Source organism: Oncorhynchus mykiss, chromosome 14 (assembly GCF_013265735.2).
Source record: "Oncorhynchus mykiss isolate Arlee chromosome 14, USDA_OmykA_1.1, whole genome shotgun sequence".
In the NCBI taxonomy this organism is placed as follows: Eukaryota; Metazoa; Chordata; class Actinopteri; order Salmoniformes; family Salmonidae; genus Oncorhynchus; species Oncorhynchus mykiss.
Window position 1 is genome coordinate 4,215,693 of NC_048578.1, and position 20,191 is coordinate 4,235,883.

At 43.7% G+C, this 20,191-nt stretch overlaps 1 protein-coding gene across 2 annotated transcripts in view; it reads left to right on the forward strand.

Moving 5' to 3' along the window:
* LOC110488579 (peroxisome proliferator-activated receptor gamma coactivator 1-beta) overlaps positions 1-18,716 on the forward strand; it is a 66,781-nt gene extending 48,065 nt beyond the window's left edge. For both annotated transcript variants that reach the window (XM_021560848.2, XM_036942713.1), the window contains exons 4-12: positions 4,092-4,223; positions 9,346-10,297; positions 10,539-10,584; positions 11,077-11,141; positions 12,214-12,751; positions 12,865-12,940; positions 13,053-13,171; positions 13,289-13,422; positions 14,301-18,716. In XM_021560848.2, coding sequence (XP_021416523.2) covers positions 4,092-4,223; positions 9,346-10,297; positions 10,539-10,584; positions 11,077-11,141; positions 12,214-12,751; positions 12,865-12,940; positions 13,053-13,171; positions 13,289-13,422; positions 14,301-14,392 — 2,154 coding nt within the window. In that variant the 3' untranslated portion in view covers positions 14,393-18,716. The remainder of the gene's footprint in view (positions 1-4,091; positions 4,224-9,345; positions 10,298-10,538; positions 10,585-11,076; positions 11,142-12,213; positions 12,752-12,864; positions 12,941-13,052; positions 13,172-13,288; positions 13,423-14,300) is intronic.
* Positions 18,717-20,191: the final 1,475 nt, after the last annotated feature.

Consider the following 20,191-nt stretch of genomic DNA (forward strand, 5'->3'; position numbering starts at 1 on the left):
CAACTTCTGGATATGATGCTGAGCACGTGCACTCAACTTCTTTGGTCGACCATGGCGACGCCTGTTCTGAGTGGAACCTGTCCAGTTAAACCTCTGTAATGTCTTGGCCACCGTGCTGCAGCTCAGTTTCAGGGTCTTAGCAATCTTCTTATAGCCCAGGCCATCTTTATGTAGAGCAACAATTCTTTTTTTCAGATCCTCGCAGAGAGTTCTTTGCTATGAGGTGCATGTTGAACTTCCAGTGACCAGTCAGTATGAGGGAGTGTGAGAGCGATGACACCAAATTTAACACACCTGCTCCCCATTCACACCTGAGACCTTGTAACACTAACGAGTCACATGACACTGGGGAGGGAAAATGGCTTAATTGGGCCCAATTTGGACATTTTCACTTAGGGGTGTACTCACTTTTGTTGCCAGCGGTTTAGACACTAATGGCTGTGTTTTGAGGGGACAGCAAATGTACACTGTTATACAAGCTATACACTCACTACTTTACATTGTAGCAAAGAGTCATTTCTTCAGTGTTGTCACATGAAAAGATGTATGCAAATATTTACAAAAATGTGAGGGGTGTACTCACTTTTGTGATATACTGTATATACACTGCTCAACAAAAATAAAGGGAACACTTAAACAACACAATGTAACTCCAAGTCAATCACACTTCTGTGAAATCAAACTGTCCACTTAGGAAGCAACACTGATTGACAATAAATTTCACATGCTGTTGTGCAAATGGAATAGACAACAGGTGGAAATTATAGGCAATTAGCAAGACACCCCCAATAAAGGCGTGGTTCTGCAGGTGGTGACCACAGACCACTTCTCAGATCCTATGCTTCCTGTCTGATGTTTTGGTCACTTTTGAATGCTGGCGGTGCTTTCACTCTAGTGGTAGCATGAGACTGAGTCTACAACCCACACAAGTGGCTCAGGTAGTGCAGCTCATCCAGGATGACACATCAATGCGAGCTGTGGCAAGAAGGTTTGCTGTGTCTGTCAGCGTAGTGTCCAGAGCATGGAGGCGCTACCAAGAGACAGGCCAGTACATCAGGAGATGTGGAGGAGGCCGTAGGAGGGCAACAACCCAGCAGCAGGACCGCTACCTCTGCCTTTGTGCAAGGAGGAGCACTGCCAGAGCCCTGCAAAATGACCTCCAGCAGGCCACAAATGTGCATGTGTCTGCTCAAACGGTCAGAAACAGACTCCATGAGGGTGGTATGAGGGCCCGACGTCCACAGGTGGGGGTTGTGCTTACAGCCCAACACCGTGCAGGACATTTGGCATTTGCCAGAGAACACCAAGATTGGCAAATTCGCCACTGGCGCCCTGTGCTCTTCACAGATGAAAGCAGGTTCACCCTGAGCACATGTGACAGAGTCTGGAAACGCCGTGGAGAACGTTCTGCTGCCTGCAACATCCTCATGACCGGTTTGGGGGTGGGTCAGTCATGGTGTGGGGTGGCATTTCTTTGGGGGGCCGCACAGCCCTCCATGTGCTCGCCAGAGTTAGCCTGACTGCCATTAGGTACCGAGATGAGATTCTCAGACCCCTTGTGAGACCATATGCTGGTGCGGTTGGCCCTGGGTTCCTCCTAATGCAAGACAATGCTAGACCTCATGTGGCTGGAGTGTGTCAGCAGTTCCTGCAAGAGGCAGGCATTGATGCTATGGACTGGCCTGTCCGTTCCCCAGACCTGAATCCAATTGAGCACATCTGGGACATCATGTCTCGCTCCACAGACTGTCCAGGAGTTGGCGGATGCTTTAGTCCGGTTCTGGGAGGAGATTCCTCAGGAGACCATCCGCCACCTCATCTGGAACCTGCCCAGGCGTTGTAGGGAGGTCATACAGGCACGTGGAGGCCACACACACTACTGAGCCTCATTTTGACTTGTTTTAAGGACATTACATCAAAGTTGGATCAGCCTGTAGTGTGGTTTTCCACTTTAATTTTGAGTGTGATTCCAAATCCAGACCTCCATGGGTTGATAAATTTGATTTCCATTGATCATTTTTGTGTGATTTTGATGTCAGCACATTCAACTATGTAAAGAAAAAAGTATTTAATAAGAATTTCATTCATTCAGATCTAGGATGTGTTATTTTAGTGTATTTTTTTGAGCAGTGTATATATATATATATATATAGTAGGTATATATACACACACCTACTGATGGGACATTCTTCCCAATTTGATTACATGTCCCTCACGATGTCCTTAGGTGGCTTAAGAATCTTAATAGGATTTGGCACTGATAACAGCAATAAGACAAAATTAGCAAAAACTGGTATTATGCAACTGTTGTTGTGCATGCTAAGTCACGTAGATCCTATGGGCTAGAAGAGTGGAATGATGGCCAATGAGATGCCACCATTTCACTATAATGTTCATAGCTTTCTGCACTGTTTTTAGACTAAAAAAAGGGCCCATCCATATGGTGAAATGTGGTTTAACATGGTGACATGTACCAGTCCACCTTCCTCCCTCCCTGCCCGTCAGTCCCTTTCCATCCCAGAGACAGCCTAGAGGAGTTGCATGTGACCCTGGTGTTGTCATCACTGGTGTGTGAGTGGAGGAGGACTCCCTCTGCTGGCAGAAGCTGTAATTGCAGCTGATCTCAGTGTGTGTGTGTGGTGTTTTTGCCATTGAAATCCTTGGGTGGGCCGCCTAAGTGTTTTTTCAGGCCGCCTAAGACCAAACAGTGTAAAAATTTTTGGGGGAAATGAATTAATTACCCCACATTAATCGGGATGGAAAAAGGCGTTCAGTGTAAACTTTTAAACGACTAAAAGCAGATATAAAGTATGTTGGAAAAATAATGGACCTATATATTTTTACAATATAATATTTGAGAACTAATAATCACCAAATAAAAGCTAGACAGTCAGAGGGAATGGAAGATTCCAAACAATTGATTTAGCAGTATTGATTTTGTTATTATGTTTGAGTAAAATAACATAGCATTAGCCATTGCAGGAAATTAGCTTTAAAATTGCAATATTTTCTCTCATCTCCATGGCAGAATATGTAGAATAGCAGGAAATTCACTTTAAAACTGGAACCTTTTCTCTCAGCTCCATGCAAAAAATGTGTAGCATCACAGGAAATTAGCTTTAAAACTGCAAAAAATGTCTCTCGGCTCCATGGAGAAATGTGTAGAATTGCAGGAAATTGGCAACAAAAAAAATCACACTTTTCTCTACACTGCCAAGATAAGGGCCTCTAAAACGTTCTCTAAAATTGCGTGCGTGCCTGAGTTTGCAAGACAGTGTGTGTGCGTGTATGAGGTTGTAAGCAGGCAGAGAACAAGGGCTGCATTGAGCAAGGCAGACCAGGAAGTGGGCCAGAGTAGGGTATTCTTTCATGGCATGGATGGGCCTGGCGTGCCAATAGAATTTTGTACACAGAGATGGAAACCTTCAGCGCCCCTTCACTTCCTCAATGAAACACCGAGAGGCACCATTGAAGCCCATGCCAAGTTGGCACATGCTGACAGGGATGGGCAACTCAATTAGCACTCTACTCATCTATTTCATCATCTGTTTCAACAAGCCTCTAAACGTGACATATAGGACCAGACACTATTTAGCTATCAGCCAAACATAACCAGCCGCATCATTCCCTCACATCTACAGTAGGCGCGCTCCGGTGCTATCCTCAGGCTGTGCCAAAACCAGTGCAGCTTAGGGGGATTGTTGTTGTAAGCAGATTTCTATCATCTGATGATTTCACATGCGATGCTGCTGCCTCAAAGTGTAGTGAAGGAAATGTGAGGAAGTAAAATACCCATTTGAAATGCAATGCGACAGCCTTACCACCCCATTGCAACGTACGCAGGAGAGCTATAGAATCCCATTTCCGTTTGATCTCATATTCACACAGCTTCCTCCTGCCAGCTTCGGTTTGAGTGCTATATTGTTCAAACGCTGGATGAAAGGAGAATAAAGAGGGGGAAAAAGATTTGCGAGTGGATGAGTCATGTCAAGAGTGATAATACACGTTGATGCTACTGTATGTTCTGCTGATTGGTTGATTTATTGGCAGACATGTACATTACAGTTGTCCCAACCCATGTCCCCCTACAGCTGAAAAAGCTCCTGCTGTCCCCCCCTAACGTGCCCACGGGCCTGGAATCACACAAAGAGGGCAGCAGCAACAGCGGGCATCGCCATTGCAGCAGGAGCCTGCATCTGAAACCTGTCAGGCCTTTGGTTAAGGTGAGTGAGTTGGAGCTCTGTGTGTGGTGTTCTAGAATAGAGCTGTCTAGCAGCTCAGAATAGAGCAGGGAAGGCAACACAAGAGACTTAAAGAGAGGGAGAGCGGATACATAGGCTCCACGACAGGAAAGGTTTTCTATAGCTCTGATCCTTAGTCCTTTTCTAGTTCATTCACTGCTCTGACACCGGATCCAGGATATGGGTTGAATAGGGGACCTAATCACCAAGGTAATGCTTAGATGATAGTGTTTTCAGAGACTAAAACATACAACAAGCTCTACGGAGAATAAACCTTACTGTCTGTCTCTCCGACATTTGCAACATTGTTTCAATAGTCAAATTCCATCTCAAACTGTTAAATCCCATAGTAATGAATGTGTAGGGAATCGGGATGAGAGAGAGGCAGGCAGCGTTTCTCAACTAGTCGAAATCATGAATCAGCTAGCATCATTTTTATGGATATATATATACAGTGCCTTGCGAAAGTATTCGGCCCCCTTGAACTTTGCGACCTTCTGCCACATTTCAGGCTTCAAACATAAAGATATAAAACTGTATTTTTTTGTGAAGAATCAACAACAAGTGGGACACAATCATGAAGTGGAACGACATTTATTGGATATTTCAAACTTTTTTAACAAATCAAAAACTGAAAAATTGGGCGTGCAAAATTATTCAGCCCCTTTACTTTCAGTGCAGCAAACTCTCTCCAGAAGTTCAGTGAGGATATCTGAATGATCCAATGTTGACCTAAATGACTAATGATGATAAATACAATCCACCTGTGTGTAATCAAGTCTCCGTATAAATGCATCTGCACTGTGATAGTCGCAGAGGTCCGTTAAAAGCGCAGAGAGCATCATGAAGAACAAGGAACACACCAGGCAGGTCCGAGATACTGTTGTGAAGAAGTTTAAAGTCGGATTTGGATACAAAAAGATTTCCCAAGCTTTAAACATCCCAAGGAGCACTGTGCAAGCGATAATATTGAAATGGAAGGAGTATCAGACCACTGCAAATCTACCAAGACCTGGCCGTCCCTCTAAACTTTCAGCTCATACAAGGAGAAGACTGATCAGAGGCAGCCAAGAGGCCCATGATCACTCTGGATGAACTGCAGAGATCTACAGCTGAGGTGGGAGACTCTGTCCATAGGACAACAATCAGTCGTATATTGCACAAATCTGGCCTTTATGGAAGAGTGGCAAGAAGAAAGCCATTTCTTAAAGATATCCATAAAAAGTGTAGTTTAAAGTTTGCCACAAGCCACCTGGGAGACACGCTAAACATGTGGAAGAAGGTGCTCTGGTCAGATTAAACCAAAATTGAACTTTTTGGCAACAATGCAAAACGTTATGTTTGGCGTAAAAGCAACACAGCTCATCACCCTGAACACGCCATCCCCACTGTCAAACATGGTGGTGGCAGCATCATGGTTTGGGCCTGCTTTTCTTCAGCAGGGACAGGGAAGATGGTTAAAATTGATGGGAAGATGGATGGAGCCAAATACAGGACCATTCTGGAAGAAAACCTGATGGAGTCTGCAAAAGACCTGAGACGGACGGAGATTTGTCTTCCAACAAGACAATGATCCAAAACATAAAGCAAAATCTACAATGGAATGGTTCAAAAATAAACATATCCAGGTGTTAGAATGGCCAAGTCGAAGTCCAGACCTGAATCCAATCGAGAATCTGTGGAAAGAACTGAAAACTGCTGTTCACAAATGCTCTCCATCCAACCTCACTGAGCTCGAGCTGTTTTGCAAGGAGGAATGGGAAGAAAATTCAGTCTCTCGATGTGCAAAACTGATAGAGACATACCCCAAGCGACTTACAGCTGTAGTCGCAGCAAAAGGTGGCGCTACAAAGTATTAACTTAAGGGGGCTGAATAATTTTGCACGCCCAATTTTTCAGTTTTTGATTTGTTAAAAAAGTTTGAAATATCCAATAAATGTCGTTCCACTTCATGATTGTGTCCCACTTGTTGTTGATTCTTCACAAAAAAATACAGTTTTATATCTTTATGTTTGAAGCCTGAAATGTGGCAAAAGGTCGCAAAGTTCAAGGGGCCGAATACTTTCGCAAGGCACTGTATATATATATATATATATATATATATATATATATATATATATATACAAAGAAATGTCAATTGAAAAAAGTATCTAGACATTCCACCAAGGTCAACTCCCTTATACATTGCTTGAATTTTTTTTTTTAAATAAACAAAACCGTCTAACACAACACAACGTCTAACACAAAAAAAAGAATACATAAATAAATCAAATAATAAAAAAGAACACCACCCTACTACACTATTTAAATCTATTTAGTCCTACCTCAGGCCAACAACCTGAAAGGATGTGAGACCACCTCTTAATACACCCTGTAACTCTTCTGATGTCTAGTCTCACACACCCAAATGCCTCTCTGCAGCTGTCACCACAACCTCAATTCTGTGTGACTCATGTTCCATCCCTGCAGTAAAGTTGATAACCATTGCTATAAATGCAAAAAAAATCCAATCTTACTGAAACATGTATCACTTGTTGGCCTATGCATCTGTACTGGTACAGATCTACTACTCACACCACTCCTCTCAGGATCCCTCCCCCTTGACCCATCTTCCTCTACTTTCTTCACTGTCTCAGCATATAACAACTTCTGCACTACTCTATCCCTGGAACCTTAAACCTGCCTCTCTCGCATGGGACATTTCTGATCCCCAGCCCCATGAGCACCCCTACAATTAACACATACCACAACTTTCCCCAATGCTATGCATTCCTTTGTTTCATGCCATTCTGCACACTTCTCACACCTAGGAACCTCCCTCCTACACATTGCTGCCACATGCCCATAAGCTTGACACCTGTAACAACGTAATGTATTCTGCACAAAAGCTTAAAGAAGATAGCTTATATATTCTAACATCACTTTGTGGGGCAAAACCTCAACATCAAAACTCAAAAGAACAGACATTGATTCTTCTGTTTCACCACTCACGCCACCCTGTCTGCGTTGCACCAAACGACGAGCATTACAAACACTGGGAATCTTCCCCTTCAGTTGGTCAACTTTTACATTTACTGCTACCCCAGTAATCACTCCTTTCAATGGTGCCCTTTTCTTGATAGCAAAATAATTCAAATTTCTTGCCCTAATTCGTTTAACATGGAGCGCCTTCTCCCTCTGACCAGCAGAAACACAAACTATTATCACAAGACCACTTCTGCTTACCCTCACCGATTCCACAGCACCCAACTCTATTTTCACCCACCCCGAACCCACAAATGGATCAGCCAAAAGGCAAGGGTCCACTTTTTCCAGACTCCTCTTCATCCTGACCCTCGGTGCAAGCCTTGGGCTTTGAGAACTTCACCACACCTACCACCTCCGATACCTCACCCTCATTCACTTCCATTTCTCCCCCTGCCTTCAGCTCACTCTGCTTACACTTTCTACCATTCTTCTTTAACAAACCATCGGCCCTTTTCCCACCATTTTTAACTGACTCACGCTCTTTTCCTCCCTCTCTCTCTTAAACCTCCTCTGCCTCTCCTTTTCCCTCCATTCCTCCTCCGTATTCCAAATATACCTCTCCTTACGATAGTACTGCACTTCTCCTGACATACATCTTGTTGTTGCCTTGTCAAGGGACGCCATTTAACCAGCTGTCACAATGTCCGTACAATCAGCGCAAACCCCTGGATATGTCGGGTAGCAACCCTAGATTTGTTTCGGGACTATATGTTGTGGAAGGATGAAATGGTATGAATAAATTCATCGATTTTTTTTTATTTTTTTATGAAAATATGTACATTATTATTTAAATATGTTGGTGACCCGTTTGTATATAAGGGATAATGCCCTCGTAGCCAGTGTTTGGAGGATATATTGGCATGGTTTGCCGGCCCGAGATTTTGTGTCGGGCCTATCAACACCCGTGCCAACATATCCTCCAAACACCGGCGATTCTGGCATTATCAGTTAAATGTAGACGCGCCATATCATTCTTTCCGCAGAAGTGTTTGTTGTTTGGTTCCTTGATCTGATCTATAGGCTATTCATCAAAGTAGCCTATTTTGCATTGATAACCAAATATAATCTCGGCGACTGTTTAAACAGTAAACCAAACAACAAGAATCCACTCAAAAAGGTATTTTGTTTATAAATAATAACTAGTGATTCCAGGCTATTGTGAAATGGTGGAACCTGCTATAGACAACCAGCTAGCCATGTGCTTTTTTTCCTTCATGACCACAACATGATGACGTTCTATTTTTATCTGATATCGGAATCAATACACAAACAAGCATATCAAATTGGGATAATGATTTATGCTACTCCGGGAAGTATACAAATGTTTGCCAGGGCATATTTTATTTTTTATTTTATTTTTAATCTGATTATTTCACATGGAGATGTGGAAAGCTAAAAATGCTAGCTAGCTTGCTATGTTTTTAGCGAAGCTAAAGCTAGCTAGCCAGGCTGTCAGCTAGCTACTACTAATAAATTGAAATTAGCAAAGTTTTTTATTTTTATATTTCCCTCTTGTGACTGGGACCGGTGTGGAGATCATGTTACCATAAGGTGTCCGTTGCTCCAAAAATCCGTCTCCACCCACGCCCATGCACGTAGATCAATGGCGTGAGGCTATTTTCTCATTTATCACCCCTGTCCTGCCCTGGCTTTTCCTTTACGGTGGTGGTGGCCGAGGCATTTGACATCTGTGGCATTAGAGTGAGTGGTGCTGAGGCTTTGGAGTGACAGATGGATGTAGTCTCGACAAGGAGAAAGGGCAGCTCTGGCAATGAGCTGGTGGTTACGTAAAGATAGAGTGCATCCTAGAATCTCTCTCTCTCTCTCTCTCTCTCTCTCTCTCTCTCTCTCTGAGTCATGATACTGGGAACGTTGGTATGATTATGAAGGAATGTTTTATAACTTTGAATCTTTGTGGCTCTCTGTGCTGGTTTTGGTTACTCATACGTTGAAATTGTTCCCTCGGCACTGTATGTTCTCATGGCCTAGACATTCCTTAATATTTTGAGCCATACAGTGCACAGAGGCTCACCAAGGTCATTTTACAGGTAGTAACTCTAACTCTTTCTTTCTGTAGCGTGAAAGCACACAGGAGCGTAAGCCCCGAGCGGTGCGACCAGCAGGACGTCTGTGCACAGAGCTCCACCGGCACCTGACCTCTGCACAAGAGGCGGAAGACACTCCTTCAGCCGACACAGAGGATGAGGAGGAAGATGATGACGATGAGGACAGTGAGTCCGAGGAGGAAGAAGAGGAGGAGGAGTCCTCGAGCAGTGAGAGTGAACGCTCCACTCCCCTTGAGCCCACCAAGCCCCAGTTCTCCTCGGAGAAAGAACTAAAATCTGTGGTGGAGCTCATCAAGTATATGCACACATACTGCCTGCCCATGCGCAAGCAGGCTGGCTGGGAGCGCAAGGAGCGTGAGTGCCCAGGCCAGGTACGCAGGGCCAGGCCCGAGTGCCCCACGACCCTGATCCACCCGAACTGTCACAAGGCTGCCCCCCAGGCCCAGAGCTGCGCCCCTCGGCCGCGCCTCGCCTTTACCCGCAGACGGGAGGTCAAAGCCAACTCTCTCCTGCGCGAACTGCTCAAAGCGGTCAACTCCTTTGACGTGAGCAAGCCTTACAGACTCCACAGCCCCCCCTACACCCATAACAGAGATGCTATCACCAAGCCAGTGCATGACAGAAAGACTGAGACCCCTAGCCCGACTGCCAGCTCAACCAAACCAGAGTTTATGAAAGAGCGCGGCCTAGAGGTCCCTCTGAGCCCTGACCTGGAGGACGCCTCCTTCTCAGTCCGCCGCTCCCGCAGGCTCGCCTCTTTCCCCAGCCGCTTCGCCAAGAAGGTGCGTGCTGGCCGGGTGAGGGAGGAGCCTGCGTCCGGGGAGCGGCGCCCTGACGAGGAGGACAAGGCAGTCAAACACCCCCCGGGAGACGACCCGGAGAAAGACTCCGCCGCCAATAACAACAGTACTTCCCAAACCACGGCAGACGCAGCCGAACCCGATAACCTCTGCTGTCAAAACGGTAAGGCAAGATGGCGACGATGTCAGAAGCCCCAAGCTCTCAAAGCCTGTCCCAATTTTTCAGTCCACATGGCTCCATCATGCAGTATCTTTCTTCAATTTGATGTGAATGAATAACACACGTGCCACTGTTAAACGGCTGGTAAAATGTTGTTTTTATACCCGCTGAATCTGCTGTTGTGTTCTCTGACCATGTATCTAATCATTGGTACCAATGGCTCTTTCTGTCATTCTGATTGCAGAGAAACGCGCCTGCCTCTGTCTGCCGCTGACTCCCAAATCTACTGGGTTTGTTTTCCGTACTATAGTCCTATACACTACAATACATATACTGCTTGCCCATAGCCCCACTGGACTCACAAAGCTATTTTAACGTACACTTCTGGAAGTCTTCCGTGCGTGAAATGACTGTGCTGTTCTCTGGCCCCCTAGATAGTTTTTTTTGCAGCTTTGTGGACTCTGTAATATCCCCAAAGCACTCCACACAAGCCTTTCATGGTAACACAGATCCAAAAATAGACCTCAATAGGAGAAGGAGCTTGTACTGTAATACCAATCATAGACGGCTATAAAGGAAAGCTATTCTCATGTAGTTCACGTTCACAATGATAATGTAATACAATCTCCAACAAAAGAAAATAAATCCTTTAAAAAAAAAAGTTAAATCAGAGCACCGAGCAGTACATCCTTTTGTCGCCCCACTACCCCTACCCCTGCACCCCCTTCCCCTGGTCCTGATGATGACTCTGCAATCTCTCTTTCTCTTTTCCCCATGATCAGAGACACACAGTATGCCAACAGGCCCTTTGAGCAGACTCTCAGCGTGGACCTGTGTGGCACAGCAGGTAATGTTGGGGCTTTGAGTTGGTGTTGATCACCTTGACATCTTTTACGCCTTGGCTTGACGAGACAACATTTTGGAGCTATATCCTTGTCTGTCAGAAGTAGCTTGTCTAGAGGGAAGTAAAGTCTAGCTAGCAAATATACTGTGTTGTAGACTGGTTTATCTCTTTGAGATATACTATTGCTAACTCAGCTCGGTAGCAAAGCAGCAGAGGAGAGGGGGAATGCATTTGTATCGTGTTGTGAAGAGCATGACTGGAGTCTAATGACGTGATCTGTCTCCTGGGTAAATGTCATCTTGACATGGCTAATTTGGTTGCATAGCTACTTGGGAAGCGGAGAAGACAAATATAACAATGCTTTACAGTGTCTGCCGCTGATATCTTCCTCAAAAGCCGTAATGTTAATAACAACTGAAAGTCAAATACGCACTTCGGTCAAAATAAATATGCGATTGTGTGCTCGCCTTGTGCCGTACCAAGGTGCTGTGTTACTGTAATGTTACAAAATAACAGCCTCAGAGCAATTTGTTGAATTGGGAAAGCCATTGAAACACAGATAGAAGTAAACAGAGTAACAGACAGTACACCCAGTAACAGTTAAACATGAGCAGTGTAATTGTCTGAACGGTTGACGTTTCTCTAATGTTAACCCAACAGACCAGTGAAATTGTCTGAACGGTTGACGTTTCTCTAATGTTAACCCGACAGACCAGTGAAATTGTCTGAACGGTTGACGTTTCTTTAATGTTAACCCGACAGACCAGTGAAATTGTCTGAACGGTTGACGTTTCTCTAATGTTAACCCGACAGACCAGTGAAATTGTCTGAACGGTTGACGTTTCTCTAATGTTAACCCGACAGACCAGTGAAATTGTCTGAACGGTTGACGTTTCTCTAATGTTAACCCGACAGACCAGTGAAATTGTCTGAACGGTTGACATTTCTCTAATGTTAACCCGACAGACCAGTGAAATTGTCTGAACGGTTGACGTTTCTCTAATGTTAACCCGACAGAGCTGTATGCCACCACTGTGAGGTACATGTGACTTAATAGAGTGGCCTGTGTTTTCAGGCCTCACCCCTCCCACCACCCCCCCTCACAAGCAAGTGGAGGACGAGCTGTTCAAGCCAGAGGGGAAAGGAGAATCCACACCGAAGGGCTCGTGGCTGAGCCGGGCCCACTCCCGCAAGCTCCCCGAGCAGACTGAACTCTACGCCCAGCTCCGCAAGATGGGCCAGGCCATCGATGCAGAACCCAAAGTCCACAGGACGTTCGGAGACCACGACTACTGCCTGCTGAGTCTGGGGGAGAGCCGGAAGAGAACCGCCGCCATGCTGGCCCACTCGCTGTTCGGACGCTCCTCTCCGGAGGGGGACAGGGCTGAGTGCAGGGTCCAAGGGGACAAGGGGCTGGAACAGCAGCGTGAAGACAGGCTCTTTTCCAAGGTGCCAGAGTACCTGAGTAACGGTAACAGGGCTGACAGAAAGGGGGGCGCTTTATCCCCCCACAACTCAGATGAAGAGGGGGAACGCTCCTCCCGTTCACCCTCCCCCATTCTCCACTCCAGCTGCTGCGAGCCCCACTCGCCTAGCAGCAAGCCCGACTTCAGGTGAGAATATAAACCACTGTCACATGCCAATTTCTTCTCTCATTGGCATGTGACTCAGGTTCTTCCATTAGCTCCCGTCTTATTCTGCCTCTGCTTTGTGTCTCTCTCCTCAGCTGTGAGAACTCTGAGACGTGCCACGGAGACAAGCAGAGAAACAACATCTCCAAGTCTGTGCTTCAAATTGACGAGGTAAACACCAGTTCTGCTATTATGAGTTTTTCCAGTGTGTGTGTGAAGTCGGCATGATTTGCCACTGCGGCAAGTGTCTTGTTCTGACGGTTGCCATTGTGTCGTTGCCTAGGACAACTGCCAAGTGTTCTACATACACAACCTGCCAAGCAGCGTCACACAAACGATGCTGCGCAAACGCTTCGAGGCCTTTGGAGACCCGGAGGACTGCAAAGTCATCACCAAACACGAGTAGGTCCTTTTTTTATCAGCCTGTCTGTGACCTTCCAGAGTACGGAATGCAGTGAAGGTGGGGACCACGTGCCCGAAACTCTCTGTCTTTTTGTGTGTGTTGATGTGTGCGCATAGGGAACGCTGTGGAGTCATCAAGTTCCGTCCGGCACCCAGCGGGCAGCAGATCCAGAGGCACAGACGAGAGCCGCTTTTCCAGAACGGAGGGGGTGGCATGCACAGGCTCAGCAGGAAGAGATACATAGATCTGGGTAAACAGAGATACAGTCAAAGTACAGTCAAACCATGAATGTAGAAAGTCGTTAAAGGTGCTACTCATTGGATTTCTTCTAATGTTTGCCTTGTAATTTTAGAAAATGTCCATGATATATCTGCCGCTAATAGTGGAATGATAGTGTTTCACAGTATTACCCACCAGTGTTGTGATTGGCTGTGGTATTTTCATATTGATTTCTCCCGCCCAGTGGCAACTGTTGTCAAACTGGGAAAGCTGTTCTATCTTTGTTATCTTGTGGAAATGGCTCATTTCCTGTTTGCTAAAATTCTACAATGTTCGCTCAGTTTCAGTTTATGTGAGAAAACATGTAGTGAATAGTGTAGGGAATCATTGTACCATCTCAATCGCTGTGAAATATATTTAGTATATTTCACAGTGATTTAGATGGTACAATGATTCCCTACACTATTCGATGCTTGTTTTCTCACGTAAAAAGTAATGCTGTGAAACTATCATTTCACTATTAGTGGCAGATATATTATGGACATCTTTCTGGGATTACAATGCAAAGGAAATGTGTAGCACCTTTTTAATTGTATTTATCCTTTATTTAACTAGGCAAGTCAGTTAAGAACACATTCTTATTTACAATGACACCTTACCGGGGAACAGTGGGTTAACTGCCTTGTTCAGAGGCAACAGAATTTTACTTTGTCAGCTCAGGGATTCGATCCAGCAACATTTTGGTTACTGGCCCAGCGCTCTAACCTGTAGGCTACCTGCCGCCCCAAAGGAGTATGATCTGTTGGATGGAGGCAACGCTGAGATATTGTACAAGTTGTATCTCCATGTAATGTTGACGGCTATGATGACACTGTTCTAACTAACAAAGCTGTGTGTTTCCCTCTCCAGACGAAGCTGGACCAGGGCCGGTGAAGAGCAAGTATGACGCCCTGGACTTTGACACCCTGCTGAAGGAGGCCCAGAAGAGCCTGCATCGCTGACGGTGACTCGGCTGGGCCTCGCCTTAGAACCCTCATACCAACCCCAGACTCGGCTCAGTACCTCAACCAAGGCACCTCGTCATGTTTACATTTTTAACATTGGAATAAGAAACGGGCCTTGTCTCTTTCAGCTGAGGATACTACAGAGGAAGCTAGCGGGGGTTGGAGGGATGGAGGAGAAAAAAAAGCAACGAAACAACATATAATGTATCTGAACACAAAAAGCTGCTTCCTGTCTGTGTTCATGACTTTGTTGTGACTCGTCGTGGTCCCGTTGAGAGCCGATGGGCGTGTGGGCGGGCGAGACCTCTGTAGCAAACCTTGCTCCCTCCGTTGGTCGTTGTGGTGTGTGTGTCTGCGTGTGTGTGTCGTTTTTTTGTACCCCCTTGGTCACTACTGGTGGAACTGCAAGCTGTATCCGCCATTACGTTCGTACGGTATATAACAAAACCTGCTTAATATTAGCAAAATTGTGGATGTTCAAACTGTGTGTGTTATGACATAAAATACAAAAACAAAAAAATCTTTCGAACAGCTTAGAGTTTACAAATCGAAAATGAAAAGAAAAAAAATCTTGTTTTTTGTCATTTTAGTGCTTCCTTGATTTAATCTATGCACTATAACGAGGTAATCATGTTTCCTCACTTGACTTCTTTCCCCTACTCTGCCACTCAACACTGCTATGCTGTTGGCTGCTTTACTCTATAGGTTACCTACCCACTGCTGCTAAGCTAGCCACTCTCACAACCTGGTTACGCTGATCTAGGATGGCAGTCACTTCCTATCCTACCAGCTCCACATAAATGGGGCTATGACAACTAACGCTATTATGTCATGAAGTAAACTTCAAGGCATATTTACCATATGAAAACACACTCACTCTCCAGAGCAAAATCACAATCTATCCCAGCCAATTCTCTGCGCTGTTTGTACTATCTGAACATGTCTGATCTCAATCAGTAAGCATAACCCAGCCAAGGACAGAGCAGAGTCAGACATTTACTCCAGGTTCTAGAATATAACCTATACTATAGTAATGGAATGTACACTTCACTGATCTGAATGTAGAGCCCTTACCCGAATCCAAGTCTCTGGAGTTGTGCTCCTTTAATAGAGCTCCATTGCAGCCTGTCTCTTTGTGATGCACCCAGCAGCATAGCTGAGGGAGAGAGTGTCCAAGGCTCACCGCACCATTCACACCAGAGAGAGGGATGGTAAATCAAAAGTCTGTTGAACTCTGTTGAATTTTCCCAGAGATCTGGATGGTACCACATCAGACAAGCGTCTCCACCTCATTTAGATCCTTCTTCTCGGGTGCTCTCTCCCCCTTTTTACTCTTGCTCTTCCTCCTCTGAAACACTCATTTACTTCTCCCAAGCTATCCTTTCTTATTGGTGGAGGAGTTCAGCTTGCTTTTCTGACTAAAACTCCCATAATTCGCCTCGTGGCTAAAAACTAAAAAATAGTTTGCGTGTCAGTTTTTGGACCGTGTATCCAATGTGTACCTGGGTGTGTTGTCTGTCTGTCTCGTGTTCGAGTTGGCGCTGCCATCACTGGGGATCCCAGAAGGACCCGTGGTCCTCTGGTGTGCTGGGAGACTGAAAACCAATTTTCTTCTCTCCCGCTCTCTTTCTTGTTTTCTTCAAAGACCAGGTCCCCCAGCCCCTCAATACTGTACAGCCTAGCTCTTCTGTGTGGGCATGGGGCCTCGTGCTGCCCCAGCCTTGGCAAACCTCCTTCCTTTTTTTTCTAACAGATTATCCCTGTCTCTCTCTCTCTCTCTCTTCCCCATTTATCTAATCTTCTCCATTTATCTAATCTTCTCTGTAACACACATGAAATTGAATGTTTACATCACTGAATTCTCGTTCGACTTTATTAGAGCGCACACTAAGTACAAAGACGCCTTATTCAGTGTTAGAGTATCCTATCAGGATGTGCCTTCGTGGCTTACCCTAGTAGGTTTACTAAAGGAAAAAAAAGGACAAATATTTAGTGCTATACATACTGATAAAAATCTAACAACAAAAACTTGCTAATCAAAAGAGGAAAAGCTGAATGACTATTTGTGCTTAGTATGTATACTACTAAAAAGTGAGAGAATGTGCTGGTTTACATAAAAAAATAAATATGATATATATAATGTGTATATAGCACTATACGTAGTGTAAACATGAAATGTATCGTTGTGTCTATACAGCGATTTGTAGATGTGCGTTATAAAGGTGGTGGGACACCATTGCAAATCAGACTGGCAAGGATAAACTGTTTAAAGATGCAAGGTTGAACAATACAGGGAGAAACTGAACTGAAGGGAATTTATTTTAAAATGACTTGACACAAGTCAAACACTGTTGTATAAAGTATCCCTTTAGATATGCTATAGAAAGTTGAATTTCTTTTTAAATGATTTCAATATTTTTGACGATTTTTTCTTTTTTTTACGCAATTGAGATGCAATACATATATCTATGAGACAGCCTTTCTCAAAGATTGGAAGTGGTTATTTCAGTGGTTGGTTGTTAAAATAAATCCTTGAAAACTGATCCTGTACTGTATGTTGTAGAACTGCTGTTAAAAAAAGATATTATATAAAATGACTAATAATAATAATGTGGTCAGTCATGCCATACATAAAAAAAATCATGTATAACAATAATACCATTGCACATAAAGCCCCAAATAGTGAAATATCTGTTCACAACTTTCCATGAAAGGAGCTAGGCTTATTACGGACACATGTTGGTAGACGGGTTGTTAAACTTGTTGAAATTCAGTGGACACTTGTATAATGATTGGCAACTTGTGAACACGTATGACTAATTTTTGGAGAGAGGGAAAGGAAACAGCGCTTTTTAGCCCCTGTTGAATATTCAGACTACTTGATGCCAGTGGAGTGCTTCCATCAGTAGAGTTGAATGACAACAAAACAAATTCTCATGAGGAGAGCCTTAAAAACAATAGGGGGAAACTTAAGCTATCACTATAGCTTTTAATATTACCGTTTTATCTCCTTTCAAATCCAATGTGTTTTATTATTATTATTACAACTTTTTTCAATACAGCCATATTATAAAAGGTATATAAATATATATACATATGAATATATATTTGTGTGTTTGTGTAGATATTAAGATGAAATTATATACTTTCTTATAGAAAACTTTGATGTTGACCATTTTCCTCGGTGTTTCAGAGCACTTCGGCACATTTCAACAACTACTGTCAATCTAGGATTTGTTAGGTTGAGAGATGATCCAAATTGAGCCCCTTCCAAAGGTAACCCCCGTCAGAACAGAATGCAATTCTTCCCATTCTTCATTTCAGAAAATGGCAAGAAATTAACTTGAGGCAAGTTGACCAAAACTATATTTGATGTTGGCTTTAAATCGAATTCGGAGAGCCTTGTCAGATTGATTTTCTAAGTGTCATTATCCAACTACATAGTCCACACAAATACATATTTAAGTTTTCCGATTTTATTTCATTGGAAAATGTCTCTTTAAACTCACCATGTTAATAAACTTGCCCTATAGAAAGAAAGTGCAATACTGGTCCTTGACTCACCATTGTTCACTGTACCCTGGATGTAAAATGACCATGTGTGTATCAAAGATTATTTTGTATCCCAACAGACAGAGCGCTTTCTGTCAACACACAGAAAACATCTGATAACATAATGGTAATGTGATGTCAATGGCCACTTTGGGGGCTGCAAACTGTCACAATCTAGCTAGCTGTGAGCGGGTCTTTGGTGGAAGAAAAATGGACATAAAAGGGCATACATTGTTTGTTTTTCCTGTTTAGATTTTTTCATTGCTATTGATTTTTTTGTTGTCTATTTACATCTAATAACTATCAAAATTCACAAAATGATTTCCTTTTTTAATGTAGTTTTGGTAAACGGTAAATACTGCTAGTAAGATTTTATATTTTTACATCTGTTGGTTTATTTTACTTTTATTATTTTTTATTTATATGCCACTTAGTTTGGATGTCTTTTAATGGTGTTTTTTTCCCCTGTTTTGTGTGATTTCAGATGTCTTCAGAATGTGGAGACAAAATGCATTTCAGTACTTTTGAATTGTTAAAATCTAGTTTCGTAGCTACATTTATCTATAGACTGAAATTATCTGCTGTTATAAATTATATTTTAATTCATGTAAATAGTTTCAAAATGAAGACTATGGCTTCATTTTAAACTGAATACATTTCTCTTCAGAGATTGTTTACATTATTAAACTGTAGAAATGTTCCTCATATACTGTAAAAAGTACATATTTTATTGATTTGCCTCCAAAAAATAAAATCCTAATGAACAACATGTGAAGGTTTGGACATTATACTATCAAGTTGGGCATTAATTGATGTGTCAATGGTTGAGACTGTACACACGTACTGGAGCAAATAGAGTAGAGTAGGTCTTGAAGTATCCCTGTGCTACTATGATTGGGTGTTACACCACAAGGACAAGACGACACACAATCGCAGTAGTTCAAATAGTTGAATTCATATCTTTACAGTCCTTGTTTATGTGTTGCATATTCAGAGCCAATACATAAAGTGCATTGACACTGATACTATGCATACTAGACCCATACTATGCATACTTGACCTGCATCAACTAGTAATTACAATACAAGGAAGCAACAAAAGGGTATTTCTCTGGCTAATAGGCTTACGTAGCAAATCAATTCAAATGAATTGAATACATACACATAGTTAAGTTAGCAGATGTTATTGCGGTTGTTGCAAAATGCTTGTGTTCCTAGCTCCAACAGTACAGTAACATCTAACAATTCACAACAATACACACCAATCTAAAGTAAAAGAATAGACTTGGGAAATATAGAAATATTAGGATGAGCAATGTCGGGAGTAGAGCAATGCCTACCATTCCCCCTGCTTTCTACAAGGAGTAACATCTCATCTGACACAATCATATTTGGTATGATTCTATAATTCATTATTTTGATACAGTGGCTTGTATGGGGAGGTGGGGTCCCTTGGAGTGTCTCTGTCAGCACTGAGCAGTTATTCTTGCTAAGGGGACATATCTAGCTAGCCTAGCAGGTGGACGGACACACTGACTGATGAAGGGCGACAGGTAGCCCAGCAGTTAAGAGCATTGGGCCAGCAACTGAAAGGTCGTTCGTTCAAATCCCAGAGCTCACTAGGTGAAAAATCTGCCAATGTGCCCTTGAGCAAGACACTTTAACCTAGTTGCTCTGGATAAGGGCGTCTGCTAAATGACTAGCATGTATCTTAAGGAGCCACTGGCCAGTTTTCCACTCTTCTTGCCTGTGGTTCACACATCAGTGTGATATTCTTTAACTGGATGTCTCTCATTCCTCTGCAGCCTCAGCCTCTATACGGCTACGCTGCCCTTGTGTCAGGACGAGACACTACGAGCATCACAGCCCTATACGGGCAACCCTGACTGCAGCTCTCCCCTATTGGTGAAACACAGAGAGCGAGGCAGCAGCATCACCATCACGAGTGACGACACTACAATGCAGTGCTTAGCGAAGTGCTTGCGTGTGCTCACTACTGCGTGTCTAGCTGTGTGGTGTATAGTGGTGACGCACGGCTCTCCGCTACAGGAAAGGAAAACCCGCCTTCTGATCCCCTCTTCCAATCAGTTCTCATTCTACGCGCTCAATTAGGTTGCCACCCTCACGGGCATCGTTCTGTGTTTTGTAAGATTGTTATGTATGACCCCAGTGGGACAGTTAACACACACACACACTATATCCCGAGGGAGGATGCGGCATCGCAGAGGGTACGATGCTAATGCTG